At 52.6% G+C, this 11,251-nt stretch overlaps 1 protein-coding gene across 1 annotated transcript in view; it reads left to right on the top strand.

The window, feature by feature from the left end:
- Positions 1-1,056: 1,056 nt before the first annotated feature.
- The window catches only part of ANKRD44 (ankyrin repeat domain 44), a 310,102-nt gene continuing 299,907 nt past the window's right edge, over positions 1,057-11,251 (top strand). Inside the window, exon 1 of the mRNA XM_045078511.1 lies at positions 1,057-1,305. Within this exon, the coding sequence (XP_044934446.1) occupies positions 1,279-1,305 (27 nt within the window). The 5' untranslated portion in view covers positions 1,057-1,278. The remainder of the gene's footprint in view (positions 1,306-11,251) is intronic.

Below are 11,251 nucleotides of genomic sequence, written 5' to 3'. Positions count from 1 at the left end.
GATTACATTCAGGAGTTGTAACCTTTTACTTCCTGCAGGACACCCACTAAGACTAGGTACCTTCCCTGTTCGTGCTCCCTGCCTTTCCTACCGTGCCAGCTGGTGTGTGGTACAAAGCAGGCACGCAGTACATAGTGGTTGAATGAATAAATGTTTGCTCCAAATTCCAGAAGTGTCGACACTTACTACGGCTGATGCACATTCCACTGTCTCTGTAGCCCATGGGGCTCGAGAGCCAAGTGTTCTCTTTGCTGAAGAGCGCGCTAACTGGATTTCGTAGAAATGAGTCAGGACGGAGACAACACTCAAAAGCCCCATTAATTCAAGACTTCTAATTTAGGACTTCTTTTCTTCTCCAGTCACTCTGTCCCCTCCCCCACCCCCCATCTCCCCAGCTCAAAACCCAGCGTTTGAACTTAGCGATGGAGTCGCGTGCGCGTCCCGCTGGAAGGTAGGGGGAGGGCGGGGTGGGAAGGCTGGAGCCCCGTCCGCCACCTCCCAAGGGCTGGACGAACGCTCGTCAAGAGGGACAGTGGGTCCAGGGCCTCCCGCCTTAAACAAAGAAAGCCCCAGAACTACACCCCCGACCTAGGTGGGATAGTCCGTTGGAGCGCCGGGCAGTCGGGGTGGAGGAGGGTGACTGACCCAAGGTCTCGGGTGAGAGGTCAGGTCAGAGCGGTGGCCTGTGAGCGGCGACTCCCCGGGGCTTGTGTCTGCAAGGGCTCGCTCGTCAGGCTGCGCCCGCGTGTGTCCGCGTGTGTCCGATGGGGCTGGGAGGGGGGCGGGGGGCGCGCTCAGCCCCGGGGCCGGGGTGGGGCGTCCCTCGGCGCCGGCGCCTTCGCCCTTGCGGCCGCGGGGCCGGGGCGCCGGGGCGCCGCGTGCAGGCGCCGAAAGCAGGCGGCGGTGTGGCCCCGCGGCGCGGCGCGGCGGGCGCGCTCGGGGGGCGGCGGGCTGCGAGGCCCGGCTGCGGGCGGCAGGAGGCAGCGTCGGCCCGGGCGGCGCGGCGGCGAGCGAGCCCGCGCGCGGTGATGTCAGTGGCGGCCCGGCTGGCAGCGGCCGGCACTTCCTGTATGCGGGCGGGCGGGCGCGGCGGCCAGCCCCGGCGGCCCGCGGCAGCCTCTCGGCGGGAGGAGGCGGCGGCGGGGGAGGAGCAGGGGGAGGGCTGTCAAATTCGGGAGCCGGATCTGGTCCCCGTGCCCCGGCCGTCCCCTCCGCTCCGCCGGCCGCCGGCGTGACATCCGCGGGCCGGGGACCTGCGCGCGCGCCCGGGGCGGAAGAATGGCAGTGCTCAAACTCGCCGACCAGGTAGGGGGCGGCGGCGCCGGCGGGCGGGACGCGCGGGCGCGGGGCGGCGCGGAGCCCCGGCGGGGGGATGGGGGGGCGCGGCGCGGAGCTGTTTACTCGGGCGGAGCGCGGGGTGCGAGCGGCCGCCTGGGCTCCAGGGCCGGCGGCTGCGGCTCTCCTCCCCGCGCCGTCCCCGCCCTGGGCCGTCGGAACTGCGCGCTCCGCTCGGTGCTCCGCGGCGCGCCCGAGGGCAGGGGCAGGGGCAGGGGCGGGCGGGCGCCGGGCGCGGCGGGGCGGGGGGTGCCGCGGTGCGGGGCTGCGCGGGGCTGCGCGGCCGAGCGCGGGGTGCGTCGTCCGCGGGCCCGGGCTGCGCCGGGGGAGGGGAGGCTCGAGGTGCGCCTCCGGCCCCTGCGGCGCTGCGCAGCGCGGGCTCCGCCGAGCGAGGCCGGCCGCGGGGAGGCTCGTCCGCGCCGCCGGAAGGAGGGCGCGGGACGGAGGGAGAAGGGCTCGCCGCCCGGGACCCTTCCCCGAGCCGAGCGGAGACCGGGCCCGACCGCGGCTCCGGTGGGGTCGAGCCGGCTTCATCCGTTTGACGTGACAGCGGGACTTCCTCTTTAGCAGCCGAGGCTGCGTGTGCGCGGGGCGCGGCGGGGACCCTCGGAGAAGGCGCTTGTGGTTGTGGCCGGCGTCTCCCGGGAGAAGGAGAAGGCGAAGTCCGGGCTCGGCTCCCCGCGGCGGACCACCCTCCGTGTCCGTGGGGGTCGCGCGGTTGCTCTCCCGGCGCCGACGCCGCGCAGGGCCGCTTCGGAGTCCCGGTGCGGGGAAGCGCGGTGATCTGCGGACTCGCGGGCAGCCCGGCCGCGGCTCTGGGGATGCAAACACCCACCTCCGCAGACTTCGCCGCTCTTAGGACGTCGACCCTCCCAGGCGCCCAACCAAGTTGCGCGGCCAAACTCTGCAGCTCCCTTCCCGAAAAAAAGGGAACGGCTTGCTTCTTCTCCTCCTGCCATTTATTCAGGGGGCAGCGAAGTGAACCCTGTTCGGGGGTCCTGGTAGGTGCAGACGCAAGTCTGGACGTTGACACCCCATCAAACGTGCCATTCCTTGGGATGAAGCATCGCCTCCCACTCGAATGCTTGTCATTTGCTGCCTTGCCGCTACCAGGTAGAATCCACCAGAACATTCTGCACTTTAGATGCAGTCAGTCACCAGAATGATTTGCTCTTTTATCCATTAGATTCAAAATTTTGCTTTGTTTTCCCCTACACATTTACAGGCTTTTTTTTTTTTTTTTTTTTTTTGAGGAGAGATCACTGAATTAGCATTCATCTTCTCCTTAAATTTAGCTGGAAGAACAGCTGGTACTTAGGGGGACTCGACTTGTTCCCACTGGTTCCAGAGCATTTAAAAGTGTTTGTGAGTTGATATTAGGTTCCTCTCCACCTTTTTTGGTCACATGCTTTGACAACTGTTAGACATTTGCTTTTTAAAACATCTTCCAGTTTTACTCGGCCTGCTCATGCCATCCTAGCTACTCCAAGTTACTATACTTGTCTCTTAATTCCTGAAACTTCAAAGTACAAGACGGGAATCTAAGAGGCATTATTGTTGTAATCACACACACAGCAGAATTTCACATGGAATTTTAGTGTGGGGAGAGGTGCTGAAGACAATCTTAGCTCAAGTCCTTTATTTATTTATTTTATTTTTAAAAAAGATTTTATCTATTCACTTGACAGAGAGAGACACAGTGAGAGACGGAGCAGGCTTCTCACCAAGCAGGGAGCCTGATGCGGGGCTCCATCCCAGGACCCTGGGATCATGGCAGATGCTTAACCACTGAACCACCCTGGCGCCCCCCAAGTCCTTTCTTTTTTTAAATGGAAAACCTGAGATCTGAAGACGTGAAGCAGGTGTTCCTCAGGGACCACAGCTGCTGGCCTGTGTTGCTGAAACTAGCTTCTGTCCTGTCCCCTGCCTTCCAGGCTTCTGGGCTTTTGCTAGAGGATGTAAGACACCTCTGGCTTCTCCTTGGATGTGTTGAAAGGGTTACAAGAAGGCATCTTCACCTAAATCAAGATGAGCACTAGGGGAACGTGTATTTCTTGGTCTTAGAAAGAAAGGACGTTATTCTTGGGGACTTAGGAGAGTAGGACTTTCAAAGATGAAATGTTTCTGACCAACCTCTCCTCCCTTCCCCAAAGGAACTAGTATCGCTATGGAGAAACGAGCCCTATAGGCTGCGTTTGGGTCCGTCTCCAACTGCATAAAAGGGATCTAAGGAGTTCTAAGGTTCAGGAGCATCTAAGAATTGCCATCCTGTCTTGGGACAAGGCCACACGGAGCCTGGGTGAGGAGGTGGGCTGGGCTGGGTGGAGCTGTGAGCAACGGAGGTTTCTATGTGGCTTTGGGTCCAGGAAATGTGTGGTCTTTCTTGCCTTATATAGTCTTACCTTTCAGTTTGAAACTGAATTCTTAGATGCTGCTTCATAACCTCACCGGAGGCTTAAAAACCCTTTGCTTGAGTTCCGGCTGCAAGAGTTTTGCTCCATCATTGTGGGGAGGGGGCTGCCTGGTGGGAGTCACTGCTTCTTCCGCAGAGTTTGTAGAGGAGTGCGGGACTTGCTGGTCAGCTGCTGGCGAAACAGCCCCTTCTCCGTCCCTCCGTCATTGCTGAAGGTCCTATCTGTGAGCTGGTTCTCGATTTTTCCACCATGGCTCTTGGATTTGTAGCTTGATACCCCAATTTCCCCGACCCATTCTTACTGTTGATAAGCTGAATCACAAGCTGTCTTGGTTTGTTTTTAAACATGCCTAAAGGAAAGAATGCAAGAGGATGACATTTCCTGTCCTGCTGAAGCTGGGGGCAGGAGCTCGCTGGGTTGATGGCGGTCACTTCGTGAAGAGTCAGTCCCGCTCTGGCATCTCGGCCGGTAGTGCACGAGGAGGGACCGTGTTTTCTGAAACTCTGTTTTGGGATAGTTTAAAAAAGGGAGAGGCAAGTGTGGTTTTTAGTTTTATTTATTTATTTTTTTTACTCTGAGAGGGAACTGGGAGCTGTTGCTACAAACAAACTTAGCATTTAGCACTTCTGCATTTGTAACTGTGTCTCTTCTGTTTTCCTCTTCCCACAGCACACATCATTTTTCTTGTAGTATTATGGGGACCAGTCATCCTGGTTTGCTAGAACTGAGGGGTTTCCCAAGATGTGGTACTTTCGGTGCTAAAGCTGGGAAAATTCTAGGCCAACCACGATGAGCTGGTCACCTTGCGCAGCATAGAACGTACTCACTCGCGTAATTAATATAATAATGTGATTATTTCATCCTAGATGGACCTTAGGAGGTTTCTTAAATCTTTGATAAAGTGAGGTGATTTTACATTTGGGAGAGAAAGTTCTGTTTCATACAGATGTAATGCATTTTAGCTCAAGATGGCCATGAAACTCTTTGCAATTTGATTTGCGATTCAACTTCTGGGGGCTGCTTTTGATGTCTGGTTAAGGTGTTCCAGTGATTTTAAGTGTCTGGGCCTGTCTTCGGCCACCCCCCCTCACCCCCCAAAACAGGTTTTCAGAGTTCTGAAGCCAGAATGGTAAGTTCTCTTGGATCTTTGAAATGTTCACTGTTCTCACCTGAATTTGCTGTTGACAGCAGAATGTCACCTCCATCTCAGGGGCTGCCTGTAGACAAACTGTTCCAGCAGGTGGCCCTTCTTTGAGCTTCCTGCCTGGAGGCCTTCTGGCTAGGTGTCCCCTTGCCAAGCCCTAGCTCACACTCGAGTCACCCATCTCCTTGCCAAAGGCAATGAGTGGCTGGCAGCTGTGGCAGTGGCAAGAAGCAGAAATCCTGTAACTCTGAAAACAGGATTTCTAGCTCATAGTGTGGGGCCTCGGGACGTGTTGTGTACCTCATAGGGCCGCCCTCATTCTACCGTTGCTCACAAGGGCACTGGGTTTACAGCAAACACGCTGCTGCGGTCCTGCCTTCAGCAAAGAAGAAGGGGAAAGAAAGGCTTTATTTTTTGGACCCTTCTTTAGTTGTTTTGGGATCCAGTCACATGACTGGGGAGTGTACTTGAGGGCTGGTGTTTCCTGGCAGAGACCTAATAATGCCTTACATTTATTGGGATCTTGTATGTCAGGCCCTTGCTGTGAATCATCTCTCTTCACCCTCACAGCCTCACTAGGAAGTTGGAGGCCGTGTGATTCCTATTTTATAGATGAGAAAACGAGAATAGAGAGGCCAACTGACTTGTTGAATGTCCTACACCCACTAAGGAGCACCCTGTCCTACCCTGGCAGTCTGATTGCCCAGGTGGGGCTCTAACCACAAGGCCCTACTCTCAGTGGTTGAAAGGTCAGTGTGGTGGTAGGACCCGTGGATGCCTGTTCTTCTTTCCCGAAAGCCATCGGGCGAGCTTTACCCTGCAGTCCTGCTTGCTCTCGGGGCCAGACCCGGGGTCGGGCGCTGCTCTCTGTGCTCTGTGGGCCTGGCGCATCCGGTTCCTCTCTCCAGCACCCTGCCGTGCTGGAAGACCTGTTGATGGGTGGCCCCGGGGATTTTTTCTGGGTCATTAGTAAATACACTATGATCGCTATAGAAAAGTCAGAATGCTGGATACACACAAAGAAAGTTAAAACCGTCTGTAGTCTCTGTTCAGAACTATTCCTAACGTCTTGATACAGAAGGAAACTTCTAGTACCCAGGTAGAGTCTTTAAACCTTCCACAAAATGCTATCAGTATCTTTTTCTTGACCACAAAGCTAACAACTATGCTGTCTGGACCAGTGATTTTTCCAAATAAACCAAATTTTTGCATCTCTTAAATAAATGACTGGCTGCTCTGGTATAAACCCAGCAGAACATGCTTTTTTTTTTTTTTTTTTAAGATTTCAACTTTTACTTCCTCTTTTTCTCTAAATAGAGAGTAAATATAAACTCCAAAAAGCACAGTTGTTTGTGCCAGAAACAGGACTGAATCATTCTTTAAAAAGATTTCTGTTTCAACAACATAACCGTGAGTTTCCTGTAGGCCAAAATATAACATGAAATAATTTAAAAAATAAGGAAGAGCTGGAGAAAGCTAATCCTGTGGTTTTGAAACTTGGTAAGCTATGGCTCTCCTTTATTATTATTATTATTATTGTTTGTTTTTGTTTTGTTTTTTAAAGTAAGCTCTTTGAACTCACCACCCTGAGATCAAGTCACATGTTCTACCCACTTGGCCAGCCAGGTGCCCCTTATGGCACTCCTTTTTGTTTTCCTCAAAGAAGATTCCATGTTGAAGGTCAAGGTATAAGAGATTGGTGACAGTAGTGATCCCTGAGCCCCTTTCAAAGATTATTTGGCATCAGGGAGGGCCCATGGTGTGAGGGGCGCTGGGTGTTACATTATTGAACACTACACCTGAAACTGATGATGTACTATATGTTGGCTAATTGAATTTAAGTAAAAAAAAACGACACAAAGATTATTTGGGTTTAGTATTATTTAAAAGCCCCTTTGTATGAGAAAACTACTGGTTCCTAACTCAGTGTTTCTTTCCTGACCCATCGTGTTCTCCAAAAACAAAGATTTATAAGTGTTTGTAGATGGGTAGGAGTGACATAGGATTTGGATGGCCGTATCATTTTTATTCATTCTGGGACAGCTTTGAGATGATGCGGGTTCTACTGAATATTAAGCTGGGGAAACAGGTGTGAAGCAGGCCTGTGCCAGGTAAACCTGGACACACCGTCACACTACAGACACTGTGTGCTCACCCCAGGCTTGACAGTAAGCGGACGAGTGACCAGTAGACTAGTCGCTCTCTTTGGAGTGAGATGTACGCTGGCGCAGGTGCTACAAAGCTTGCTTTCTCACCTTGTGCGAGGCCAGAGTCGGCCACCAGCTTCCGTCTCATCCATCAGTTCAGACCCGTTGGGTGAGGGGCTGTGGGACACTCTGGCTCTGGGAGCTGAGGATGGGGACACGGATGATGAGTGACCGGTGTTCGCCAGGGTATGAGGTAAGGGAGGGGTGGCCTCTGTTGTGTGTTAGCAACCCTTGGCAGGTCCCATTAGGCCCTGCCGGCCTCATGTCCTTCTTTGTAGAAGGAAGAGGTTGGACCGGATGCCTTTCAGGTGCCTGGGCCCCTCCCGCTCCCTCCGTGACTCAGTCCCTCTGCTGACGGTTTGTACTGGAATCTTCACAGACACGGCCGTGGAGGTTGTATTTGCTGATGAGCTCCAGTTTTAGTTTCTAGGTAACAAAGTCAAACAGTTAAATTCGGATTCCAGAAGAACGTTGTAACCAGCATCAATGATTTAGGAACTGATTTCCGCCCTGTGGCCTCTACTCCCCCTCCATTGGGTAGATCACGTGAGGTTATATATTCTGTAAAGCATCCGTTTGATTGATTCTTTCTTTAGCAGCCTTTTAGCAACACCGTATTTGCCTTCTGCTTGACTTCAGAGGCTGAGAGAACAGGTATTGTCTCTCATCCGTGTTCAAGCCTGTAAAAAAGTCGGTAGTCCAAGAGGTTGGAATTAATGATCATGACTCTAGGTTTTCATTATGAGGTTCATACTTTTAAAGGATCTTTTTATTTGTCTCCCCTTTTGAAACTGAAAATTTATTTACCACTCTGTTCGTTGGACGAAGCAAATAGGAAGTACATAGTCTGTCTTTGGGCTTTTTCAGACTTTGCTAAGGCAATCGTGCTTGCTTGTATTTCTCCGTCTTCTGTGTCTCTAATGCCCTCACCCCCACCCTGTGAGTCCTGAGCATCCCAGTGGAACTTTCTAAGGTATCTTTAGTACCAGGAGACCATTTTGCCCCAGGGGAGCCTCCAGAGCTCTTGGTAAAACTAGAGGGATTTGTAGAAACATCTGAGGCCTAGACATGCAAAATTTCCCCACAGTTCCAATCTGTCTCAAAGGTTTTAGTGTTAAAAAAAAAAAAAAAGGTTTCAGTGATAAATTGCTTTTGTTTGTTTTCAGAATAATACTAGATGGCAACCATAGACAGGGTTTCTACTCATGGTTCTTTTTCTGATAGTTGTATGGCTCTGGGCAAGTCCTGGCCTTCGTTTCTGTGTCAAATGGGACTGGATGGGTGGAGATTCCTCTACATTCTTTCAAGTTCTAACCGTCTAACAGAATACTACAGGTACCTCGTCTGAACTCATGGAATCTGGTTTTTGAAAAGTATCTGCCTTCCGTGAACTTCTGTTCTCTCCCTCCCCCCTTACCCCCAACCCAGGGGGATTGGCTGCAGCTGGAGTTGACCAGGTCTGAGACCCACACCCCACGCCCTGCCTAAAGGTCAGGGGTCCTTTCCCCAAGACTGTCATCCGGCATCTGCAGCAGCTGGTTTCCAGGGAGGGACACAGCCCTGGGACAGCTCTCAGTGCAGCCCTGTGAGAATTCCCTGGGGCTTCGTGCAGAGCGAGGGGAGCAGGCCTCGCAGACCCTGTGTTTGTCGGCTGTGAGCTGTGCAGAGCTGGTGCCTACTTCAGCATTGCTCCGAGATGCTGCATTAGCCAAAGTCCTGGGGTCTCCCCTAATCCCATTTTACTGAACTCCCTAATAACATCTGGGTCTAACAAGTCCATTTTCCCAGAGATTGGGTGCAATGACACAGGGACCACAGACTTTCTCGAGGAGGGAATTCCCACTCGCAGCGAACAGTCTCTGTACGTGTGGACACACTCAGCCTGCAGAAGCTTGTTTTGCTGTGTAAGACTGGCAAGATGAGGGAAAGACAGGAAGGAGAAGTTCAGGTAAGCAGGGACAAACCAGCCAGCCCACTGTCGATAAACTATGGCCTCCAGAAGCCAGGGGTGCCTCGACCCCAGGGCTGAGCAGGATGGCTTGTTGAGTTTGGGGAAGAAAAGATCAGAATTCGTAGTTCTTTTAGAACCCTTTAAAATATTCCTTTTTTTGTATTTTGAATATATGTTGTACCCGGTACTATAAAAATGCTCTTCGTTCTACTTCCACTTTTGACCACCTGGCCGAACCGGCTCGCGGCCGGCTGGTGCGGCGGCCGACCTGCTCACCCGGCCCTGACGCTCTGCTCCCAGCCTGGCGGCCGCAGCCCCAGACTCTGATGCCCACATCGCGTCTGTCCCCCGCCCAGCCCCCCCCAGCCCTTCCCAGCCCACACCGAGGAAAAGCCGATGTCGTAGAGTGGCCCCCCAGGCCCCTCCACTCGCCTGCCCGGCCCCGTCTCCTCCTGCCTCTCCCCTCCCTGACCCCCGTCCGCATCGGCCTCCTCCCCGATCACTGAGCGGCCAGGCGCCCTCCCGCCCGTGGGCCCTTGAAGTTCCTGCTGCCTGTGAAGCTCTTCCCCACGCACGCCCAGCCGCACCCCTTCAGATCTTGACTCTCACGGAGTCCTTGCCTGACCTCGCTCTGTCAGCGGCCGACGCCACATTTCCTGTCCCCTTCCTTTATTTCCTCTCCGTAGGACATGTCCCTCCTACCATATATTTTATCTTTTTGTAAAAATAAAAACTTACGTGTAGAAGAGATACGAATAACAGGGCAAGAGTTTTTTGTTGTTTTGTTAGCTTGGTTCATTCGCTGCTAAAACTTCAGCACTTAGAAACGATAGAAGGCACATAGTAAATGCCCAATAAATTGAATGATATTAATCGAACGATATAAACATATATGTGTGTGTATGTATATGTCTACATGTTCAAAGGTTTTTGCTCATGAGGTGCTCAAACAAAAAGAAACTTACACATACTTCCGTAAACAGAGCTCCTCTCTGTACACTGGGATGTTGGATTTCCATGAAATTTGGAGTAATCGTTCTGCCTCATCAAAAGATAAAAGATCACACATTGTCTTCTTTTCTGGTTATATTTCTTCTCTTGTTCAATTGAACTTTTGGTGGTAGGGATGGGTTGGCACCATAGTTGGTTCCCAGTAGGTTCCATTTCTTTATAGGGGAGAAGTCAGAGTGACACTAGGGAAGAGGAGATGTGGACCCCAGATTTTACAGGGAGGGACGCACAGACACATGGCAAAGTGGGTCGTCTTTTATGTATTCAGGCAATCAAAGTCTGTTTCGTAAACTTCATTTCCAAGGCAGTGAGTCTGGGGGAGTTTTCTGCTCCCCCTCTTTGCACAAAGGATAAGAACAGGTGCAGGAAAATGGTTAGAAACCAGAGAGAGAATTGGGGAGGAGGAGTTAGGACAATAATCATGCCTGATGTTATTTATCCCGACAACATCTCTACAAAGGAGGGACCGTCACCGTTGCCCTTAAGAGATGAGGTAAACGAGAGCTGAGAGATTAAGTAGTCTCTTGGGGGTCACAGGACTCTGGGGTTCACATCCGCACAAGCTTGTCTCCAAGGTGCACATTCTTAGCTGCTGTGCTTCTGGCCTCTGGAGACGGGCGCAGTGCCACAAGAGGCTCTTTTCCTCGTGGAGCTCACAGTGTTGGCAGAGATAGTGTTGCAGGCCTCGTGCACGGAGGGCTGTCGTCAGATGGTCACTGAAGGCATGTGGCATGTGAAGCAGCTACCGAGCCAGGTGGAGGGCAGGTTTAGAGGACATTCTGAGGGCACTCGTGAGGGATGACGGAAGTCCCTCACGAAGTCCCCAGACGGGCGCAGTTGCTAAGAAAGGCGTTAGGGAGCTGGAGGGAGTCGCGTGATCCTTGAGGAAGGGAGTGGCTTAGACCCAGACCAGGGAGGCAGCCCAGGTGGGGGGTGTGCTGTGTGCCAGGCAGGTAATCTGAAGCCTGAATTTTCTGAAGCAGAGGGTCCCGACTAGGAAAACAGAAAAGGAAAGGAAAGAAATTCTCGACATGCATACTTGGCAGGAAGGGTGTTTGGGTTTTTTCTTAAGTTTTTCTCTTTCTTTCTTTTTAAAAAAGGTTTTATTTATTTATTTACTTGTTAGAGAAAAGAGAGAAAGTGAGCACAGGAAGGGGGAGCCGCAAGCAGAGAGAGAAGCAGGCTCCCC

The sequence above is a fragment of the Mustela putorius genome, unplaced genomic scaffold, assembly GCF_011764305.1.
Source record: "Mustela putorius furo isolate JIRA1106 unplaced genomic scaffold, ASM1176430v1.1 tig00000275_pilon_pilon_pilon, whole genome shotgun sequence".
Taxonomy (NCBI): Eukaryota; Metazoa; Chordata; class Mammalia; order Carnivora; family Mustelidae; genus Mustela; species Mustela putorius.
Note: the sequence above shows the minus strand (reverse complement) of the source record. Positions and strands in the feature narration are given on the sequence as shown.